General features: G+C 42.5%; 1 protein-coding gene across 3 annotated transcripts; it reads left to right on the forward strand.

Moving 5' to 3' along the window:
* Positions 1–5,410: 5,410 nt before the first annotated feature.
* Positions 5,411–21,979, forward strand: SLC38A2 (solute carrier family 38 member 2). Of its 3 annotated transcripts, XM_055807073.1 has the most exons (16): positions 5,411–5,668; positions 6,295–6,483; positions 6,748–6,829; positions 6,941–7,056; positions 10,205–10,278; positions 10,376–10,468; positions 10,657–10,738; positions 13,812–13,894; positions 14,902–14,960; positions 15,090–15,236; positions 16,017–16,096; positions 16,195–16,295; positions 16,681–16,805; positions 17,555–17,699; positions 17,817–17,914; positions 18,646–21,979. In XM_055807073.1, the coding sequence occupies exons 2-16, from the start codon at positions 6,365–6,367 to the stop codon at positions 18,742–18,744; spliced, it is 1,503 nt and encodes a 500-aa protein (XP_055663048.1). In that variant the 5' UTR covers positions 5,411–5,668; positions 6,295–6,364; the 3' UTR covers positions 18,745–21,979. The 3 variants fall into 3 exon arrangements, with proteins under 3 accessions (XP_055663048.1, XP_027649291.1, XP_027649292.1); XM_027793490.2 differs by lacking the exons at positions 5,411–5,668; positions 6,295–6,483; positions 6,748–6,829 and adding an exon at positions 9,398–9,557; XM_027793491.2 differs by lacking the exons at positions 5,411–5,668; positions 6,295–6,483; positions 6,748–6,829 and adding an exon at positions 9,401–9,557.
* Positions 21,980–23,913: the final 1,934 nt, after the last annotated feature.

Raw genomic sequence — 23,913 nt, forward strand, 5'->3', positions numbered from 1 at the left:
TAAAGATACACTATTTTCAAGGAAGCCACAAAAATGCAAGTGACTTTTCCAACATGTGAAGCATTATTTAGTTGACAAACAATGTCCTCAAAGATCTGCTGACATAAGAAGTGATGCTGATGTACAGACTGCTGTAATTATGGCAATAACATCTCTGGAAATCCAAATGTATATCTGAAATTGAACACACTGCCACCAGCAAATGGCAGAAGAATAAAAACAGTAGTTTTTATTCCCGTAAGAATTCAAACAAAAATATGTGGGATGGCTTATAGAAAATGTGTTTCAATTAATTAACAAATACCATTTCCAAAGTTTTTCTAGATTTGTAATAGAGTACATATATGTATATGTAAACATTTAAAAGCTTATGTTAATTTCACACAGGGAAAAAAACCCAAAAAACAATGTTTGCTGAGCGGAAAAGATGAATCAAGATTAATGGAGACATGCTATTTTTAAAACCTGTAGAAATGTTACAGAGTTAAAAATACGAAGTAAAATTTATTTTTATAGCAGCTGGCAATGTCCATTTAAGGCTGACAATTTCTTGCAGATGACTAGTACTATGTATCTCATGCAGCACCCACTGTTTTGAGTGTATTGCAGTACAACAGCATAATCAGATGGCTTTAAAACTCTCAGATGGCTCAGAATCTCCCTATTTTTGGCTTAAATCCAAGTTATAATTACAGTAAATGTACTATTTTTTAAAAGAATGCTGCTGCTCATGTTCTTAACATAGTGATTTTGCTGTTTTCATATTGCAAAACTGAAACTAGACGAGAATAAACACAGAGGGGAAAAATTAAGGCTTAAACCGAGTTTAATATGTAACTCCATTCACCATCATGAAGCCCAAGAGGCAGGATATGCAAACCTGCATTCCTTACACACTCGTAATACCTCTTGGCTTCAGTGGAAGTTTTGTTTGAGAAAGCATGTAATCAGAACCTATAATTTCATTAATTGCTTGCCACCGGCAGTCCATGTGAGGTAAGAATAAAGAACCAAACTGGTTGGAAGGGCGGTGGAAACCTTAGCCCCGCCTGCATCTTTGTGGACCACTGAGTCCACACAGCAACACCATGAATCCTCGTTTTTCCCACTCGCCCACACTTGAGCTCTTCCTCGTGACAGACTGCGTCTGTCATGTAGAGGAGATTACAGTGCAGATGCCTCGTTGGGGACACAATAGCACTCCCAGGTCTCTGTCACTACCTTGCATTACCATCCTTCCCCAGGCTCCTGGCAGTACTAAGGATTTCACTCGATGCAGATCCTTGCTGTGTTGGGATTTTCATATTATGTACTGGGCACAGGAAAATGAATGTCATGCAGCTATTAGTACTGACTGTTTTGAATAACATATTACATATTTCATTAGATATCCTTTGAGCAATTCAGGAAGTATCATCTAAAAACCATGCGGATGGACTTGAATTTTACAGTATTACTGTACACATAACTTTTCAATGCATACCATAAACATAAATGACTCTACTGGGCATGTGCTACAGACAGTTTTACAGTATTCCACAAGGTTTGTTTATATAAGTAGGAAGAAATAGCATGAAACAAGAACGTCCCATAGTATAAAAACCTTTTATTTGCTAAAACACAAATAAAGAAAAAACACAGGTACTTGCCACCTACTTCTTCTTTTTCTAAACATAAAAACAACTAATCCAATTTAAAAAGAGACCATTCACAGGCTAAGAACTGGTAGGCCATGTTACAGTGAGGGGTGAATCTACAGTGCAGTCTCGGCTGCAAACTGACATTTAGAAGTGCAGAGCACATAGCTCTTCAGCTACAAAACCCCTGTTACTTTCCTGCACAATAAATTGAAAGCTCTAGTTCCTCTCTTCCTGTATAACTGAACACAACTCAATTTTTACAATACCTCACTAACACCTGACTTACAGTTCCTTTTACAACATCCTTACAATAATGTATCTTGGGTTTGTTTGTCCGGTTTTGCTTTGTTTTGAAAGTGTAAAGCATCACCCTCTTAAATTATGATAAGGTATTTCAGCAAGGGAAGCCTAAGAACAAGACGCATCACTCACAGCTCTATATTGAACAAAATACAGAAACCTGAGTTTGGTATTAAAAAAAAAAAACAAACAAAAAACCAAAAAACCAACAATGTAGCAGTCTTTAGTCTCCAGAATTGTGCTGGATTATCTTATGAATACCTAAAGTAGAAACAGAAATTTCACCTTAAAAAAAAAACAACAAAAAAACCCAAAACACACACCATAAATTATTGTTAACTATCCTAAAGGCTCAAACTTTGTAAGGAAGCCTGCAATGAGTAGATACACACAAAAGAACAAAATAAAAGGCAAACAAATGGAAGGTATAAAGATGAGTGTGACTGACAGATAAGCAGGATGAAAAGAAAGGGAAGGAAAAAAGAAGGTAAGAACACTTTAAAAAAAGGGAGAAAGAAAAGCAAGACAATGAAAACAAATGAATCGTTGAAACTATGGTGGGAGGAACTGACGAATGTTAACTTTTATTGTTCTGATTACAAAATACATTTCAAAATTGGCTTGAAACACATTGTATGTATTTTTTGCCAAGGACATTCTTGGCAATTACAAAGTCAGGAAAATTATAATTCAATCAGTGAGGCATTACTTAAAACCACTTGAAAAAGCAGACCATTTGAACCATCAAACAGGCTGCATGGGTAAAGATTTCAGACAGTATTCTGGAGCAGTGCAGATTGCACTCCTGTGTTGCACATTGAACTTTCCAATAATGAGGCCATTGGAATAATAGCAATTTTTATTCCTGAATATATTTTACCAATTTTTCTTCTCATAAATGAGCAACAAAGCCTCATCATTTTTCCATACAAAATGAAGGCAGTTCTAATATAAAAAGAATTCAAGCACTTGTACAGTAAAACTTTTATTTTGCTATAAAACCTGGTTTTAACTCTTTATGAAACTGTACTGTTCATAGCAGCCCGGTCACACCTATGAGGATGGCTTCTGTATTTACCAGATGCGTGCGGGGTACTTCACCATGCACCAGATCTGTGCGGTGGCCTTTGAAAAGGATGCTACAGTCCTAAAATCCTTAGGGCTACGGCATCATGTTTGTTGCTATGCTAGCAAAACCCACAATAAACAGGTCACCTTGACCTCTCTCACGTAAACTGTAATTTCACAGAAGTGCTAACACCTGAAGAATGGGATTGAGTGAAAAATGTGCCAGGCATTCACCGTTCCCATTCGGAAAGGCGTGTGACTCGCCTCCCCCGCAGTAACGCGCGTTTACGTATCACTGTGGTCGCACTTGGAAGCGGAACTGTGCAGTCCCGCGGCTTAACCCATCCCCATCACATCGCCGTAGCCTTTGCGAACTGCCCGTTGGCAGTTCTCGGGAGGCCGGTAACGCCGGCTGCGGCACTCACGGTGCGGCTGTAAAGCACCGCACGGTGATGCGGGCCCCGAGCGGCGGCAGCCGGCCCCCAGACGCCGCAAACCGGCGGGCGGTTGGGGCGGGAGCCGGTTCAGCCCCAAACGCCCTGAGCTGGGCTCCGCGGTGACTTCAAACCCCGCTGCGGGATCGCCGGTGCCCGACCACCGACCACACACGCACCCCCCGCAGGACACGGCGCCGGTGGCTCGGGACCGGCAGCGCCCGCCGGCCCCTCACAGCCCCGGCCAAGGCCAGGCGCGGCGCGGGAGAACCCGGCGGCGTCACCGGCCTGACCTGGCGCCAGCCCGGGGCACACACGCCGCGGCACCGACCCCCACGGAAGCAGGTGCGACCCCGGCCGCCGCCGCCCCTCCCTGCCCCGGGCTGCGCGGGAAGGCGCCGCAGCGCGCCCCGCCCCGCCCCGCGCGCCGCCTCACACCACGCCGGGCCGGGCTGCGGGGGGGCGGGGGGCGTGGCGTCACGCGCCGGATGGGGGCGGGGGGAGAACTGCAGTGATGGAAAATTTTCGGCTCCGCATCTCTTGCGCGTGCCTTCGCCGAGGCCCGCCCCCCCCCCCCCCCCCCCCATCCCAGCGGCGGAGGCGATCCAGAAAGTTCTGCGGTGGTAACGGTCGGGCTGCCGGCGCCTCGCGCCGCCCGGTGGCTTCCCGCCCGCCCCGGTGGCCGGCGCCCCACGGCAAGGCGGGGGGGGTGCGGGCCAGGCCTCGGGCAAGCCTCGTACCCGGCAGGGCCCCGGCGCCGCGTGTGCCTCAGTGGGGCCAGAGGCGCGGCTGGTGGCGGGGGCTTCGCTGCCCCTCGAGGGTGCGAGCCGCCCGTGTGCCTGTGGCCGGCCTGACCCCGGGCAGGCAGCGCGGCTGCGCTGCCGGCTGCCCTCGCACCCTCCACCGCTCGTCGATGCCGCGGGGAAGGGAGAGAGGGAGGGAGGTGACACAGAGGGGCCAAACGACTCGGCGGCCGGGCGTCCTCTGCACTCGAGGGCAGCAGCACCAGAGCGGCTTGGGAGTGTCCAGCTGCCGCGGGGACAGGGAGCAGGGAGGCTCCTCCAGCACCCTTGCCTCACGAAGCAGTGGCTTTGTGGCCCCTCGCCTCGCCCGCTCCAGGGCTGCCGCCTCGCCGCCTGTGTGAGGGGCTGCGGTAGAGCCCCCAGCCCCCTTCGAGGGGGATCGAGCAGCGAAGCCCTCAAAAGTTCGCGGCGTGATCACCTGAGGAAAAGGAAGCGAGATCTTATCTCCCCCCGCCCTTCCCTAAAGTGGGTTTTATCCTGCATGGCATCACTAGGAGGAGGCGGTCATTCCGGATCGCTTCCCGCACGCGGCGCTTGGGGCCTGTGGGCTGCCGCCGCGGCCCGCGCTCGCACGTGCACCACCGCTTAGCTCGCGTATTAAAAATAGCAAGTGACTGCAGCGGGCAGCGACGGGTCGGGGGCACCTCGTCCCCTGCCGCGCACCAAGACACTGGGAAACGCCAGCGCCGGAGCGCGGCGGCGCGCCAAAGGCGGGCGCAGGGTGGAACCGGGGGGGGGGGGGGCGGCGGCCCCGCTGGGCCCGTACCCGGCGCTGCAGTCCCGCTGCAGATGCTGCGCCGGGCAGGTGGAAGCACCTCTCAGACAGGGCGCTCTTGACTAGCGCCGCAGCGTCCCGTCTCCGCTGCGAAACGCAGCTGCCCCCGGCGTAAACACGGGAGAGATGCTCGCCGCAACGACCGCTGTCATGCGCCGGCGGCCCCGCTCCCGACCCCCCGCCGGGCACACGCCGGTGACCGGTTCCACACCTCACTCGGGCGCGCCCCAACCCGCCGCCGCCCCCGCTGCCCGGCCCGGGCGGAGGGTCAGTCGGGCAGGGAGGAAGGCGGGGGGCGGCGCGGCGGCGGGCGGGCGCCGCGCCCCTCCGCGATGACGCGCCCGCATTCCTGCCTGAAGAGCGGCGGCGCCCCGAGGGGGCCGTCAGACCGGGAGCGACGCTGCTGCTGCGCGCCGCACGCCTCCGCCAGAGCGCCACGGACACGATATTTTCTTTCCCTTTCATACCGCTGGCTTCTTCAAGTGATTTTTTCCTACCTTTATTTATTTAGCGTTTTGTTTTCGCTGAGGTTTTATAGTTAAGGGGATTTTTTTTTTCCCTGCAAGAAGCAGCAGCAGCGGGGAGCAGAGCATCTCCTTATTCCGAGGCTCCGGGAGGAAACCTCGCGTTCAAGCTCCTGCGGAGAAGGTACGGCGCGGCGCCGGGTGCCGGCTGTTGGGCGGCCGCCAGCAGGAACGGGGCGACTTTCGGTGGCAGCGCGGCTCGTCCTTGGCTCTTTGTCTGCCGGCAGCCCCCGGCCCGCCGCCCAGCACTCTGCCGGGCTCCGCCGGGACGCGCGGCGGCGGCGGGCGCGCGTAGGGAAGGTGGAAAAACCCCAGGCGACTGCGGTGCGGCGCGGCGCCGTGACTGACCTGCGCTTTTCCATTGAAAGCGCCGGGATGCCCGGTGCCGCCGGCGGGGAGGGGGGGAGGTAGGACACAGCGACGGCCGCGGGACGGGAGGCTCCAGCGGCCGATGTGACAATCGTCCGTGGGTGTTGCATCAGGCTGCGCCCCGCTATCGGGGAGGGGGAGGGGGGGTAGTGCGGCGTGGCGGTGCCGCTGCCTCGGCCCGGTGCCCGGCGCCGCCGCAGGTACCGGCGCGGGGCGCACCTTTGTCTGCGCGCGCCCCCCGCCCCGCGCGCCCCCCGCCCCGCGCGCCTGGTACTTTTCCACTCGGCGGCGGGCGGGGGCCGCCGAGCCGCGGGCGCGCGGTGGCCACGTGACGGGCCGCGGCGCCCGCTGCGGCACTGACGTCGCCTCCCACCTCCGCAGGCGCGGCGAGCCCCGCCGCCAAGGACAAAAGAGCGGCCGCCGAGCCCCGACCCCCGGCACCGCCGCCGCCATGAGCAGCGCCGAGATGGGCAAGTTCAACATCTCCCCCGACGAGGACAGCAGCAGCTACAGCTCCAACAGCAACGACTTCAGCTACCCCTACCCCACCAAGCCGGCCGCCATGAAGAGGTGAGGGGGGGGGCTCCGCCGCCGCGGGACGGGCGGCACCCCGCCGCGGGCACCGGCGGCCGCGGCCCCGGTAGAAAGCGCCGCCCCGCGCCTGGCAGCGCGCTGCGGAGAGGCGCTGTGCCGGCGGGGTGCCGGGCGGGGTGGCTCTCCTGGCACCGTTACGCCGGTGGTCTCGCTCCCCCCGGCGCTGGGTGGGAATGCTGAACGCGAAGCCCGTACGCAAGTCGCCCGTGATAGCCGCTAACGATGCAATGTTTTTTACAGCCACTATGCGGATATCGATCCAGAAAATCAAAATTTCTTGCTTGACTCCAACCTTGGAAAGAAGAAATATGAAACTCAGTATGTAAGTATATAGCAATGACATTTCAAAACAAAACAAAAGCTTCCTTTATGTTGGTTTTTTTTAATTCTGAAATAACTTTCCATTAATTTTTACCTATCTCCCTTTTCTCAGCATCCAGGTACTACTTCCTTTGGAATGTCAGTATTTAATCTGAGCAATGCTATTGTGGGTAGTGGCATCCTTGGTCTTTCGTATGCCATGGCTAACACTGGAATTGCTCTTTTTGTGTAAGTATCTTTTGGTTCTTAAAAAAAAATATCTTTCTGCTGTGTAGTTAATAATCTTAAAAAAAAATATCTTTCTGCTGTGTAGTTAATAATGGAAAAATACTTGATGTAAGAATATGACCTTTACAAAATACCCAGTCATTGCCATAGGTGCAGAACTGCATTGTAGGATTTATGGCTTGTTTTAAATTAAGAGATCGTGATACATTCAGAAGTATGTGCAAAAACAAACAGATTCACTGCAAGCTCTGTAACCCACGAAATACTTTACGGTGAATTTTCCTTTCCTTAGCTGTAGTTTCTCCACAAAAACTGATAGACTTCCCTTGAAAATTCCATTATCCAGGTGGAAAAGAGAGGTTGCTACTTGACAGACTGAAGTCCAAAAGTGCTGGCTTTTTCCTTCAGAGTTCACTTACTGAAATTAATGACAACAGAAACTTTTCAATTGGTGGAAGTCATAATTGCACAGAAAGTACAGGATCAGGCTGTAGAGAGAAGAAAACAGTAGGTAGAAGGGCATTATCTTATTTGCCTCTTGTAAGTCTGGCCATGACTACTCTTAAAATTTCTGTGGCCCAGTCCTAACAATCAGGGACATGGTTTCCTTTTCTTCAGCTGACATAGTTGTGTTTCTAGAGGTACAATGTGCTTACACCAATAAAGGAATCCTTTTTACTGCTGTGCTTTTACTCAATTCAGGGAACTGGTTTCAGCTACACCTGTAAAAATTTCTGTCTCTCTGCAAGGGAGGGTTGTGGAATAACCAGCATGTCTTTGTTGGTGTTGGCAAAAGCTTTCAGGTAGAAGACCGGACTAGTAACATAATGGGAAATGGCACGAGGAAACAATTATGTACAGTGCTTCTAAATGTCTTGGGAAAGTGCATTTTTCATACATAGGAGGCAGCTCAGCTCACACAACATGTAGTATCACTGACTGAGAGCAAATGGGAATCTGTGGATATGTTTCAAGGAACTTGTTATTTTTATCCTGGAAATAGATAAATGTGCTGAATGTTCAAGAACAAGTGGAGAATAACATTTAGTTTGAAATTTGCGTTACTATGTTGCCAGGTTTCCAGAAAGTTGCAGGCCAGATTTACTTCCAGATATTTCGCAGTATATCAGAGTGGCATTCAAGTTTCCTGGGGAAACTACCAGTGTGTGAAGTTTTGACCTAAAGGATTTTATTTTAAATATATGGTGATATGTTGATTTTTTACTAAGACTTTTACTTACTTAGATGATGCTAAACTGAATGAACAACTTAGCAGCATGAATTCAGAAGATGTAGATACTTTTGTCTCTCCTACATGTCTCCTGTATGTCCTCTAAAGATGTTTTGCAGCACATAAAAAAACAGCATAATGCACATTAGAACATGTCTGAGGAGGGGGGGGGGGGGGGGGAGAATTTAAGGTTAGATATTTGAACAAATTTGCATATAATGGGGGTCCTTTCTTCTGGAGACAAAAAAAAAAAGGTCCCAGACTGTCAATTTAATGACTGGATGCTGAGGTCGTTTAGTTACCTTTCATTTCCAGATACTGCACTCAGATCTATTTGCGTTAGTAGTGATTCAAAGATAAACTCCTTAGTGGAGTTTGTATACTTCCCAGGTGGGAAAACAGTCAATCACTGATGTTACTGAGGATTTGTGATGACACTGAGGGCGTTATAGACATCCTTTAATAACAAGGTTACAGATTCAGATCCAGATACAGTTGATTAAGGCAGTAAATTCTTTGAAGACTCTGTGGAGTCACTTGTGTCAGTGCTGTGACTTGTCACTCGTGTCAGCACTAAATGAATGAATGATACCGTCTGGAAGCCAGAAACCGATTGAGCTTCAAGATGAGTTTGCTGACTGATCTTGCCAACACTGTGGGCAGCCCTCCGAGGTTAGAACTGAGGGGTGCAGGATCTATGCTGTTTTAATGAAATGTAACCCTTGCACATCTCACTATGCTGCTTCTAGTTGATGGCTGAACTAAATCCTGGTTAATCTCTACCTGTCAAAAATAAAGAGGTTTATTTGTGTGCATGTGTTGGTGCTAATTGACACAGTAACATGTTTCCTGGATTCCTTGGAGAGATCTGTGAAGCTTTTCTCAGATGTTCTTGTTTCCAGTTCTTTGTGCTGTGTTTACAAATTTCACCAAAGTTAAAAATGACAGAAAAGGAAATGTAAAGAGTACTGTGGGAGCTCTAAGTGGATCTTGCTGTTTTTGAGCAGATGTGCTGATTCTTAGCTTTCCTATAAAGCAGAATGCTTGTATTGGTATAAGAAAGGCCAGGGTTTTTTTGAATATCTTGTAATTTTCCACTGTGTTCTTCAGCAGTTGAGAAGTCCCCCCTAGTGTGCCACTCCGGGAAGTGCATTTGTTGTGGGAGAGATTTGTTGTTGAGAGATCCGAATTTTAGATGTTGCAAATGGAAATAATACATATTGCATGTAAAAGCTGTGGGGAAGATGAACAAGCCACTAGCGATTCCCATGTAAGCACACATGAAGAGTTAACGTTTGAGCAAAGAATTATTTTATTTTTTTTAACAACAATAAATACGTATTTTCATTAGAACGTGCAACTCTCGATACATCTGAATTTTCAGTCAGTTCTTTAAGGCTTTTGCAGTTTCATCCCTACATAAAAAAAGATGTCACACACATTTAAGCTGAAAAGCTTATTTGTTTAAGACCAAGAGATAATCTTCACTTTAGCTACAGTTAGTCACAACTTCATGTTTGGTACATGCATGACACCCTGTTGAAGACAGGAGAAATACAGTTTCTTACCAGGATACAAAACCATTCCCATCGATACTTTGTAAGTTATTTGTATCAGATGTAGCCAGTTATAATGGCCTGAGACTTGTCAGTGCTTATGACACTTTACACTGAAGCGTTGTTGAATCCTATACTAGAATTTCTATGCCTGCCTCTGAAATGCATTTTAGTATAAAATCCTTTCTAAACTAGGCATTAATAGGGTTTTCAGAATGCTTTTAGCTGCCCATAGCATCTGTGGTTTTTCCTAGATAATATTTTAGTATGATTAATTTTTATGTTTTATCTGCATTTACTTAATAAGGTTATAATAAGTCATTTATGGCTACTAAAACTTTGCATGTTTTCCCCTCCCCAGGATACTCCTGCTGTTTGTCTCAATATTTTCTTTGTATTCAGTGCATCTCCTTCTGAAGACTGCCAATGAAGGAGGTAGAGCAAATTACTATTTTACAAACATACGGTATTTATTTATTTGGTATTTTTGTGAAACACACCCTCCCAACTGATTATTTTTGTTTTCTTTTAGGATCTTTATTGTATGAACAGTTGGGAATGAAGGCATTTGGTATGGCTGGAAAACTTGCTGCTTCCGGATCAATTACAATGCAGAACATTGGAGGTGAGGACAAGATCTTAAAATGCCTGCACTGTCAGTAGTTCCCTACTTATTCTTGGAGACTTTTTTTCACACAACATGTGTTCATTAACTGCTTGTGTTCAAGTGAAGTTATGAAACATGTTATGTGATTCTTGCATCTTGTGGCATATTCTATATTTGTAATGATCTATGATGTTATTCACCTACAGCTATGTCAAGCTACCTCTTCATAGTGAAATATGAGTTACCATTGGTCATCAAGACATTTATGAACATCGAAGAGACCACAGGGTAGGTGTTAGAACTCCTCATCAGAGAAACTATTAGGAGAAACAAATACGGAGACTGTACATATTTTTATATGAAGACCACGTTCGTTACACCATAGGGTAGCTTCTTACTCAGACAGAGATACAGTAAGTTTGCCCTTCCCCTGAGTGCTCCACTTCATTTAGATCCAGCCTGTCCTGGGAAAAGGGTAGAAAAACACAGGTATCGCATCATATTACAGAAAGCTGTTCTCTAAAGAACATAAGGTAAGTGTTAATGTATGTACCAGTGAGTACATACTTTCAATAAGGAAAGGTAAATGTGGTTATGGTTGGTGGTTTTTTTTCTTCCTTTTTTTTCCCCCTTACTGCATTCCAACTGGTTTGGACTGATTATTTTGGTTTTCTAGTGTTAATATTGTGGAAGGTGATTAAATATAAGACTAAGGTGTGGTTATGTAATGAATGTCTTCAGGAACGGTTCTCAAAAAAGCATGAGGACTAAACATTGAGCTAAAACAGAGTATATAGGCCCAAGACTAAAGTGGTGGATGTGTTGCCATTTAGCCCTGGAGACTCCTTGACTCCGTAGTGGCTTTCCTGCTTGGCTTTAAAAGTGGGTGCCTCATGTAGGGTTCATTTTAGCTAGGCATACCATCTGAAAGTTAGATTTTGAGCTCACCGTTACTCTGGTCTATGTATAATCAGTGGAGAAGGGCAATTCTCTGTAGTGGTCAGTTCAGTGCACCTGGCTTAGACACCTGTTTTGGGCATCTCCAAAGAACAATTTATTATAACACTCTATATGGAGAGGTTGTGTAAAAACAGCTATCTAAAACAAGATGCCTGACTTCAGATGGATAGAGTTAAGTGCTATAAATCTCACTCTTCAGAGTTGTACTTCTGTGCCTTGTCCTGAAGTGTCCCAGTCTTGAGAGGGCTGAGCAGCTCAAGACTCCAACTTACACCTAAGCCTGAGTTCAGAAGGTAGGCATTTTTCTGCCTCTGTTCCCCAAGGGGTTCAAGCCATTTGGTGGTGTTCATACAGCTTACTGATAGATGTTGTCATGACAACAGTGCTAGCCATCTTTCTTTTCTTTTTTTTTTTTTTTTGTTTGTTTTTTGGGGGTTTTGTGGGGTTTTTTTAATGTAATCAAAGAACGCACCCGCTCCATTTACTTAGTAGTGTAATATTTACAAATTCTTTGCTGGGAAGGTTCATTTCCCTCCTTTGGCTGAATTGAAGTCCTTATTTCACACTTCTTAAGAAAGTCCCTGGAGTAGCCAGTATTTACGAGGGGTCTTGGAGGCAAGTATTTTTAACTGTCCCATCTTCAGAGAAGAATTCAAAATCAGTTGCAGTTAAAGAGGGAAAGTTAAAGGCTGTGAACCTCATTGGATACAGCTGCTGCTGTGCAAATCTGGCAGACAAAATTAAATTGAGATTTGTATTTTAAGTGTTTTCTCGTTGGCTAGTACTAGGTAGCTGTACAATGATTTAAAGTAGATCTTTTCTCAGTGCTCTGGCAATTGTGGACCCCATTTAACTGACTGTCTTCATGCATTGCTTAGGGGAGTCTGGGTGGCTACCATTGGCATGGATTCCACTCTGGCAGCCTGATGCCTAAAATGTAAGCACTTACCTGTTTAAATGTCCCAAAATAATGCTTACTGTAGAAGATACTCTGGAATTGAGACCATATTACAAATACTAGTTCCATTGTTTAAATTAATTTAGCGACTTTTAAAATACTCAGCTGTATTTAAAAGCTGTGCAATCCCATTCTTTTCTCTTCAGCACAGAAAAACTTCTAAGTCCTTGCTCTGAAAGTCCTGATGGCCTCCATGTGGGGCATGTGCAATAACAGTGCACATTCTTGTGACTGTATTAAATGCAAGGAATCTCTGTGCTGTGATTTCTTTTGAAATTTACTACAAGACTACTACATTAAAAAAAAAAAAGACAACAAAAAGTACATGATATTAATGTCCTACACATCCAAACTTTCTCAAATGCAGTTTTTGCATTTAGTTACGCCAGATAAAACTGGGGAAAGGGATGACCAAATTGTTTTTGCATTTACTACATAAAGCCAGAGCAAGTCTGTTAAAGTGATTCCATATTTCCAGTACCATATGCAGGCTTATAATTCACTTGAGTTTGAATGCACAAATTTCCAGTTAGATCATTATTTTGTCTTTGTTTACCTAAATAATATACAGTCAGTTGAAGTATTAATATTTGGGAATAAATGCTTAGTGTTACTTTAATTGCTTAGAGCATATAGGATGAACCTGTAGGACACAGGAAGAAAGCAGTTACTCTGCCATGATTAAATATTTAAGATCAGTTTTTCTGTTAGTTCAGTGAAATTACATTATATTCACACAGATCTAACTTTTGTTTTTCTGTGTTTCAAAGGGAGATGTTAGTCTTCTAACACTCCAGAATGTTTTTCAAAAAAGCTGCTGCTTCTTATGGAATAAATGGCAAAAATTATCTGAAGGAAAGAAACTTCTGAGGTTCTTACCATAGTTTCCCTGCTGAAAGGGACTAAACGTGCCTCCAGGAGACTCCCAGTGCTTGGTGGAGTTTTCTCAGCCAGTGGGCCTGAGCTACTGCCTTAACTCCAGCCCTCACCTGTTTTTCTTAAAGTCCTGCAGGGCACCCAACAGAATTTTATTCCCATTAAAAGTGGATCACCACCCTAATGGGTCCCTGCAATATCCTAATACATCTGGAAAGTTGGGAACCAGCATTTAAATAAATTACTATTTTTGCCATGATTGATCCCAGTTGACTTTTTTTCTAACCAGTCATTTACTTTCCTGTCTTCTGACTTCCAGATGCATATTAATTTTAGAAAAGGACACTAAAGGAAAGGCACAATGCAGATTTGGGGTGAGATAAGAAGGAGATAAGAAGGTATTGTAAGGCTTTAGGTCCATAGAGTAAGTTGAATGCTAATCCTTGTGACATCAGGTATTACTTTTTTTAAGAAGCCATGTGTTGTAGAAGATGAGTGAAGACTCAACTGCAAATGTCATAATTTCAAATACTCTGGTTACTTACAAATACTACATTTTTTCTACAGAGTATGGTATCTAAATGGAGACTATTTAGTGCTGCTGGTGTCTGTCATCCTCATTCTCCCCTTGTCCTTACTGAAAAATTTAGGTAAGCAATAGAGAACGATTAAAATAAAAATGCATTGTAAATACTGAGGGGGAATGGGTTGATACAGTGTTTGAGTCTTGGAAGTACTACGGGAGCTAACAGCTGTCTCCAAGCATGTCTCTTGGGCCGAATCCATGTTTAGATAATTGCTGTCCATCTACGTAAGAAAAAAAAATCAAGACAAGTATCTTAAGTTACAGATGTGTTTGTGGAAAATGAAGGGACAATAGCTAGGGTAGCTTTAGACAAGACTGAGCAGTAACTTTCTGTTTGTGTTCTTATAACAAAGTTTGACCTGTTTCGGTCAGCAGTGAAGTAGTATAAAATTGTTATTAGCTAATAGTGTTATTAACTATCCTATAACAGTCTGAAAAGAATAGGGATAGCCCTGGCCAGTTAAACTGTCTTTGCAACATAAGTGGAAGTCACCTTTTGCATTTTAGATCCCAAGCAGTAGTAAAGCATCTCATACAAGATGCTTTATCTGAAATGGCTTAATTCACTGATAAATGTGAATGATTCAGCTAGCACACTATTTTTTCAGGGGATCCGGTAGCAGAACCTTACTAACTGAGAGGTTTAATGTGAATTACTTTCTCAAGTTACTACGTATTACAAGAAAAGTGAGTTAATAAAAACCTAAGGGAAAAGGCTAAATTATCTCATAGTGCGTTCTATTAGAGTTAATCCTATAATCTTTCTTAGTATATAATAAAACATTCACATAGTTCTTGGTGGGGAGGGTTGTGATATTTATTTGTTTTTTTAAGTTATAAAGTTTAATATTACAGACTCGCTGTATGTGTAGACCCTAATATGTCTGAGAACTTTCAGATCTGGTGTAAGATTAGCAGAAAGTCAATGAATAATTAACTCGTTCTATGTAACACTAAGAAAATGGCAATCCATTGATCACTGACAGAATATATTTTGTCATAATGCTATGACTTGAATGGTGTTTCTGTTCATTGTACCTTAGATTTTTTTTTTATCTTTCTCGATCACAGGATATTTGGGCTATACCAGTGGCTTTTCCTTACTTTGCATGGTCTTCTTTCTGATTGTTGTAAGTATAATCTTGTAAATTTTCAGTGCTTCTAAAACTGCATTTCAAAGTGAAATTAAACGCAGTTTCTGAAAAGTTTCACATAGTGCTTTAGTCAAAGTAACCATTAATACATGGCTTTATTTCTAGGTAATTTGGAAGATGTTTCAGATTCCTTGTCCTGCAGACAGTGACATCATGAACATAACAATAAATATGACACTGGCACCTTTGGTAGATGAAAACATAACAAGTGATGATGTGTGCAAGCCAAAATACTTCATCTTCAATTCACAGGTAACTGACTAAAAATCAGACTCTCTTGAAAAGAAGTAACTTAGCCGATGAATTAGGTCATTTTTCCTTCTAGTAATTGCCCAGTTGTAAACTTGGGATGTGCTAAGACTTCCTGTTCCAGTAGAGTTAGGCACTGTTTACCTCCTGTAGACTGGATGTTTCCACACTACAAATAGATAGAAATTAGAGGAGCTTGAGGTGCCTGCCTGAGTTGAGTGGCAACAGACACAGCTATTATTCTTCAGCACATCACTTCTCAAGCTTTGCCAAGTTAAGTTAGTAACACATTTTGAAAAAACTGATTGCAGAACAAGATGAAGTAAATAGTAAAAGCTTGCAAATGGGAAATTTATGCCAGGGTTTGGAACAGACTTTAAGTTCCCAGCCATAAAGTTTGGACTTCCATGAATGCTGCCAATTACTTGTGTAATTGTTCATGTGTGGTGAACCTCTGCACATGGGGAAGAAGTACATCTAACGACCAATACCCGGCAGCTAAGATCAGGCAGCAATGGCTTAAGCCTATGAGATGCAGAACATAATTCTGAGTGCAAATACAGTCAGCTTAGCACGGACTTCAATGAGATTTGAGAGTATTTGCATTTAAGAAAATATGAACTTGTTTTAATTTTTGCCAGTTTCTGTTGTGAGGAATAGCTAGTCTTTAGCAAAAACAAAACTGATGCCTAAGTCAAAACTGAAAAATCTACTGATGAATATTTTAAGACTAAATTCCTAATGTCTGTTGAGATACTTAAGAAAGATACATTTGTTTTTCAGACTGTCTATGCTGTTCCAATCCTAACGTTTTCTTTTGTCTGCCATCCTGCAATTCTTCCAATCTATGAAGAACTGAAAAGGTAAATGTTAGATATGTGTCTGTAATTTCACTAAACGAAAGTAGTATTATAAAACAAAATGTTCTTGTTGCTAATGTTTCTTTTTCTCTTTTTTGTAGCCGAAGCCGTAAAAGGATGATGAACGTGTCCTATGTATCTTTTTTTGCCATGTTCCTCATGTACTTATTGGCTGCTCTCTTTGGATACCTGACATTTTATGGTGAATATTGCCTTCTCTGCTTTCTTTTAGATGAATTATGCTCTGCAGAACCGCAGTATTATTTTTAGATTCGAACAAGCAAGCATTTTCTCTGCGTTCTAAATATATGCTCTTTGTTGGTTTTGGGGTTTTTTAATACTTTTGTAAGTGCATACCCAAAAGGAGATAAGTAGTAGAATTAGGCCCAAGGCACAGGATTCAAACTGGATTAAAACAGATTCAGTGTCTCCAAGTTATCCTGTGTAAAATGGAGGCACGCTTACAGGAGCTGTTGAGGCTTTCAATTCATGTTGCTGTGACTGCAAAATTCACATAGTATTCAGAGCAGAAGTGGTTGTCTAAGAAATGTCAGCTGTATCTATTTAAAATACTGTTTTCTTTATAGGAAAAGTTGAACCAGAACTGCTTCATACCTACTCTGCTTATCTGGGTGCTGATGTTCTTCTTCTTATTGTGCGTCTCGCTGTACTTATGGCTGTAACCCTTACTGTACCTGTAGTTATTTTCCCAGTAAGTGATTTATTTTTTTTGGTCTTAATACCATTTTTTATTTTCATCACCTGTCCTGCTGCAGTCATTTACTGATTTGGCAACTCCCATTTATTAACAGAATTTCTCTCTTAACTGAAAAAGGAAATTTAATCTAATAAGCTTGAGGACATATATCTATACTGTTAATTCAAATAAATTAAATAAACAGGCAACATTTACAAAGCAGTAGATATAAATACATTCGGTTATGTTGTTTTCCCAGTATGGTTTAATTGGGGCGATGGAATAGATTGCCTGTTTATAAAAGTATTTGCCCTACTGTATTATCAACTTTAAAAAGGTTTTTTTGAAAGTACATTGTGAATATAAATTCTGGTTATTTAGTTATATATTGTTGAGCAGCATCCTTAGACGTTACAAAAATCCCTGGGGTTTATTTTTGTTCAAGACAGATGTTTTTCCTTGGTTTTTTTCTCCATTACTGGCTGTGCTTTGGAAATCTAAATCATTGAAAAGAGAAACAGACTAAACAGACTAGAAACACAGAGCTGTCTCAAGTGCAGGAAGTAAATATTAAAAAAAAAAAAAAAAAAAAGAAATTACTTTCATGTCTTTCAAGTTTTTAATAAAATCTGAAGTGTTCAGGAAAATTACATTAACATACTTTCTGAAGGAAAGTCTAATTCAGGTGACGGTCACTAACTTCCACAATGAAGACTAAACTGTCTTTTTTTTTTTTTTTTTTTCTTTTTTCCCCTCTTCTAAAGATCCGCAGTTCCATTACCCAGCTGTTGTGGGCAGGGAAGGAGTTTAGATGGTGGCGTCACTGTGCCATTACAGTTGCTCTTTTGGTGTTTACCAACGTGCTTGTTATCTTTGTCCCTACTATTCGAGACATCTTTGGATTCATTGGTAAGCATTTTCACATCAGTTCAAGTAGTCTTTGAAATCTCACAAAGTGCAGTTTGGATTTAATTAAGTTATGTTTACTTATTTATGAATATTTATTTCTATGCTTTTTCAATACAGGTGCATCTGCAGCAGCCATGCTGATCTTTATACTTCCTTCTGCCTTCTATATCAAGTTAGTGAAGAAGGAACCAATGAAGTCAGTGCAAAAGATTGGGGTATGTATAGACAAATATGTCACAGTCATACTTGCTTACTAATTCAGAGCAAGAACTTTAGCTTTTTTCTTAACAATGTAAGAATTTTGAAGTCCTGGTGAAGGGCAGCAGTGCATCAGCATTTAATCTTCTCTTAGTTAACACCTCGGAGTCACACAGGTACTCAAAACTGAGGAGACAGCCATCGTAAGGCTCAGTTCACTCCAGTGACTTTTCTCACCCCCCAACCCCCAGTCTTAACAATAGTTGGGTCACTGTTGCTGATAAGAACCGGATTTCAACAGTTTATCCTTAAGAGCTATAGTAATAGTCTTGTTCTCCTTCAGATTTTCTTTCAAGACTTATTTACATAATTCACCCCAGAAAAGCTGATCTTCAGTATTCATTTGGGTGATCCTGACTGATCTTGGTGCTCTCACTGACCTTAGACATACTGACTCAGAATCAAATTTTAGACATACTGAGTCAAAATAAAGTCAGCGTAGTGACGCAGCCTGACTGGTATCAGCAGCTGCATTAACTTCCCTCAGCTGAGGGTGAGGTCTGCTACACTTAAATGTACTTTTTTATTTGAAAAAGGACCTCAAGTATGAGAAGGGTACCTAGCTTGTTACTGTTTTCCATGATCTCGTCTCTTTCTTCGTCCTCCATGAGCAATGGCATTTGTGCCATATATGGGTATGACTTTATAGCAGAATCTGAAATCCTTCTTTTATGTTTTCTATTTTCAGGCTGCGTTCTTCTTCCTAAGTGGTATACTTGTGATGACTGGGTGTATGACACTGATTGTTCTAGACTGGACCCAGAATGTTGCATCTGATGGCCATTAACTGTCCTGGTTTAATCTCTAATACTCCACTTCAAATGCCAGTGTTCACTCAGATACCTACTGAGAATGAAAATGAGCTATTCAGCTTCCTCTAAAATGCAGATTCTTTGTTGATGGTTCTTCTGATGGTTGAATACCTGAACTCTGTCTTTAAGAAACTATTCGCATGGTGGAAGTGGATATAAACATCAAACCACATGAGTGTCTGGCTGAAGGAAGTGACAACTTTATTCCATTCCAGAGAATGGACAGAACTCTCTGTAGACTTTTATCAAGCCATGTTTGGCTTTCGTCATTGTTACTTGGATATTTTGTTATTTTACTTGAATGTGCCTAATGGAACCATTTGATGTGAGAAATAACTCTTTAATTTACAGCAAAGTGTTTAAATAACCAATGAGAGAGAGAGAAAAACACTTATTTTTTGTACCAAAAATTCTTATGGACCTCAAAAGCACTATTTTGACTTTAAGAAACATTTTTCTAAAAAGAATGAAAGAATAACATAGGAGAGCTCATACAAATATTTAATCAGTGTCCTAAATTAAATCTAGGTTGCCTTTCTGTAGAGGCATAATTAGAAGAAATTTTATTTTAAAAAATACTTCTAATGACCAAAACAGAAAATTAACCAATTCAAGTAAAAATTCTCTAATGACAAATGCTTCCCATGAAATTCACTTAGTTTGAAGTAAGTTTGAAGATTCAGAAAATCATTTGTCAGCTTAATTAGCTACAGTTACCTTAGTTCCAAAAAATGGTGTGGAAACCCAAATTTCCGAGCTTTAAAAACCTCACCTTTTAGAACAATTATGTTTTGACAAAAATATAGTTAATCTAGAAATCATAAAGACGGCATTGACATTTCCCTTCTTGAGGTACTCAGTAGTGCAATTGAGTAAAACAGGGTTTGGGGGTTTTTGCTTTATTTTTGGGGTTTTTTTCCTGTTGTAGATATAAATTCAGTGGCACTGGAGCATATGATGCCATTAATATAAAACTCCCTCCTGGAGTTCTCTTTATTAACAAGGTCCATTACCAGTTGTAGCAATGTTTGTTGGGTTTTTTTTCTGTCCAATCTTATCTTGAAACACTCTGTAGGAAAACAGAAGGGTCCTAATGTAGTTTACTAGTTGTATAATATTCAAAAACTGTACAGTATTTCTCAAATTACTCATCCATTATTGGATTTTGAATTACTTGACTATTCTGTTTCTGAGTCAGATCCACAAAGTAACTGCACCAGTATTTCATGCTTGGTACAAACTCTCTTCGCATACCTAACTGGGATTCCTCTTCCAATTTATACTGTATAGTAGTATTGAAGATAACCTCATAGGCTGGATAGTCATCTCATACTTGTTTGCTTCAGAAATAGGTAAGTTTCTTATGAGCCCTAGCTAGCTAGCTGATGAAGCAGGTGCTGTATGGTTGTGATTAGCTGTTTTGTTTCTAGTGCATGTTTACCCTTTCATTCTTATCCCAGGTTGAAGAGAAGTAACATTTGTATAACAGCGTACTTGGCTTATAAGGGGTTCTCAAACACATTATCGGGTACAAAAGCCTAGATAGAGATTATTAATGAAATAATCATGGCAATGTGGTCAACTGTCTTCATCTGACATGATGCTTTAAAAATCTGATATACAAAGTTCCACTCGGTCATTATGTCAGAGGGAACAAGTAAGGGCCTGTAATCCCTTGATTAAACAGCGCCTGAGACTTTTTTGCTCTTGTAGAATTAATCAGGAACAAATCCAAATGATAGTCACAGTTTGGCAGGTCGTGTCAGTCTCTGCCCAGCCATTTAAAAATCTTTGAAAAGAGTTGCAGGTATTTTGTATTGATACTTCTGCATGACTGTAAGTACTGGTCACTAAATCCATAGTGTAAAACTGTAATGAGAAGTTATATTCCTCTTGTGTTGTTTGTATTATTTTAGTGGTACTCAACTGGCAATTAACAGTCCTGGAGTCAGCACTGACTAACGCTCCTTAGGTACTTCTCTGCCTCAGGTACTGTGCATTGGCCATCCATGGCTAACTGCCCCATGTTACCTGATCTCCACAGAAGCGCTGGGTGCGTGCCTCCTCAGTCCTTTGGCAGCTTGTCTCTTCCTCTCCTCAGATGGAGAGAGGTGGAAGAGGATTAAAATGTTGTCTACCTTTGAGCAATTTGTAGCACATAAGGGATGAAGTACTTCCTCAGCCAGCATTTAGAAAGAAGGAAACAAAGAGAAACAGCCTCCTTTCTGTCAGTGACCACAGAAGAGGAAGGAGGTGTAAATGAGAAGTTACTACACAATCCTTCTCAGCAGCCAGAGAAGAGGGCGATGTCACTTAATTCTCTGAATGTAGCAATTTCCAGATTTTACGTGTTACATGATTTGATGACTGGGTCTCCACCTGCAACAGTTGAGTTCCACTTGGCTGGGTTGATTTCCAACATGTGAATTATTTAATTATGGGTTTTTTTACAAACCTGTCTGCTTAAAGTTACCTACATTACAAACCACCTAAAAGAGCAGCTTCAGTATTAAACCACTGTCTTGTCACCTCAGTTAGACATTACTGTCTTCCATGATATTTCAGTCATATATGTAGTATGTTATTTATAAAACATTAATCCATTAAAACTAAACCTATTTTTCAATATTTATGATAGTCTATGTACATAAATTGTATGTGTGTATATACTGTAATTATGATGTATATAATGTAGGTTTCGAATCTGGGATTTATGTATATATTCCTCTCTCATTACTGATTGTTGCATCATTTCAAGGAGTTGTTCATGTTGTACATCTGTATAACAACAGGAAAGATTCTTTTACAACAAAATGTAATGCTTACAAAAATGGAAGAAATGTGTTATACCTAAGGTGTGTAAGAAAACACTAAGACTGTATTTATTACAAATGTATATGTTGCAATAAACACAGGAGTCACTTGGGTCCATAAAAAGCATTGTTTCAGGTTCACGCATACTTTTCCTCTAAAATTTACCATGGATGTTACGATTTCCTGAATGCAGCACTTAACAACTTTGATGATCTAATGGATTTGTTAGGCCACCAAATTCAGGCATCCTACGGTACATCCGTGTACATATGTAAATATCCACTGTATTGTTGGAGGCCAACAGTCTAGCTATAGTTGTTGGCAGAGAGTGCAACACAGTTTCAATGAAACATTGTATGTTTGTTTTAACTGAAATAAATAAACAGATAATCCTAAGCAATGTTGTGGTGCTTTTTTTTTTGGGGGGGGGGGGGGGGCAGGGGGGGAGCATTTGAAGGATTTTCAGTGTAGCTTTAATTTTGTATATGTTTTACTTATGAGCGTTTCTCAGGAAGGGGCGGGGCAGGGAATAGCATACAACCAAGTCCACAATTTATGGTACTACAAGAGTAAACAGAACAAGTGGACATTAAAGGAAACGAGATACTGCATTACACAGGAAACCTGTATTATGTCATTTGTTGCAGCACAGGTGTCTGCAGACAAGACTCAATGCGTTAGGTCTTGTAGAAGTATAACAAATCAGTGAGTCTTGCCAAAATTCCATGCCATTTTCCTGCAACTGAATCTCCAGAAGAAAACTGCTTCTGCAAAAAAATTCAAAACTGGTGCATCTGTTTCACTTGTATTTTAGCAGTTCGATACAAACCAAGTGCGGCCTATCAGTTCTTTGTTCTGCAGAAACCTCTATGAATTCATACGAATCTTTGTCTTTCCCAAATATTAAGAACTGAGTGAGAGAGACATGGAAAGTGTAACTTGGTGTGTTAAGTAAGCAACAAAGCACTGTATAAAAGGAATATTAAAGAGGCATAGTTAAGTACCCTGAAATTAGGAAATGCCTCAATTAAGGTTGCTTTAATTACATGATTGCATAGTATTTTTCACTGGAACCCCTACTGAGTAGCTATTCATTATTTTTTTATCATGTTTTCTATGTGTTCACTATGTTTTTGTATTTGTTCAAAGTCCAAAGCCCATCCTGATGAGGGATGAATGTCCTCATTTCTCTAGTTCTCATTTTAATGTCATCTTTGTGAAATACAAATGATTACTCGTTTTCACAGCATTGCAGGTCTGTGAGAAGGCGTTAAGCAGTCAACACCTCTGGGGACCTGAAGTGTGGGGAGGCAGCACTGTGAAGCAGCCATGCGTTTGAATCCACAATTTAATGACCTGCACTTGCTTAGTTTGTACTTCAGCATTTGCTTACTTCCTCTGAAGCGTAACTGCAAAGAGATTTTGAGTTATCATGAACAAGAATCCTAAGCTTCAAGTTAGCCACTCGGTAATCATGTCTGGAAATGCTCAGTGTCATAACTTGCCTACCATCATACAGGAATTTCATAGCAGTAGAGAAGCCCTTTCCCCAGAATGCCACTTGACAGGTTCAACAATCAAGCCCACATCTCTGCAATCAGGCATTTCCATCAACACAATATGTGAAGTAGTCTTTTCTATGCACTTCAGATTCCCCTTAAGAGCTGGCTCACCCTGTGTGATGAATGAGACTGTACAATACTTTAAAAAAAAAAAACAAAAACCACAAAAACACAACAAAAATAATTACATTGTGCAACAGTGCCTAATGATTTGAACTTCTTTACCCACCACAAAGCTTTTGCTCCAGAAGAGGGATAAGCTGTCGCTTAGGGTTTATTCACAATGCTGAGATTTGGGAATCTCTGTATGCCTCTGCAGGTGAGATATGCCTTCTTTACTTTCTTCTGGTTCCCTTAAAGTTTACCTCTTTCTTCCCCCCTTGCCTTGCCAAGTCTGTTCTGTCCCAAGGTCATGCCTAGGCAGCTCACTCCCATGCCCAAAAGGTCCCCCATAGTTTAGCTCATATACCTGTTTGTAGGGCAGCACAGCTCCCATTCAGTCTGTGTGCCCAGGTTTCCTTTCAGGAGAAACAGAGGAGAGAATGGCCAGTGTATACCCAGGTTTAAGCACCAGAAGGAGCTGAGATGCCATGAGGGAGCCCCCAACCCTGTCCTTCCAGGAATGTGGGCATGCCATCCCACCTCCAGTGCAGATGTACCCGGCGCCTGGTTCCTCAGCCTTTCTGGTTTCAGTCTCTTGAGCATGACAGTCTAAACCCTACCTGCTTTCATATGCATTTCCTTCTGTCTTCTTGCACAGCTGATTTC

The sequence above is a fragment of the Falco peregrinus genome, chromosome 6, assembly GCF_023634155.1.
Source record: "Falco peregrinus isolate bFalPer1 chromosome 6, bFalPer1.pri, whole genome shotgun sequence".
In the NCBI taxonomy this organism is placed as follows: Eukaryota; Metazoa; Chordata; class Aves; order Falconiformes; family Falconidae; genus Falco; species Falco peregrinus.

Coding starts and splice junctions, on each gene's coding strand:
- SLC38A2 (XM_055807073.1), top strand. CDS start 6,365: ATGAGCAGCGCCGAGATGGGCAAGTTCAACATCTCCCCCGACGAGGAC. Junction 7,057..10,204: donor ACTGGAATTGCTCTTTTTGT/GTAAGTATCTTT, acceptor TCCCCTCCCCAG/GATACTCCTGCTGTTTGTCT. Junction 17,915..18,645: donor AGTCAGTGCAAAAGATTGGG/GTATGTATAGAC, acceptor TTCTATTTTCAG/GCTGCGTTCTTCTTCCTAAG.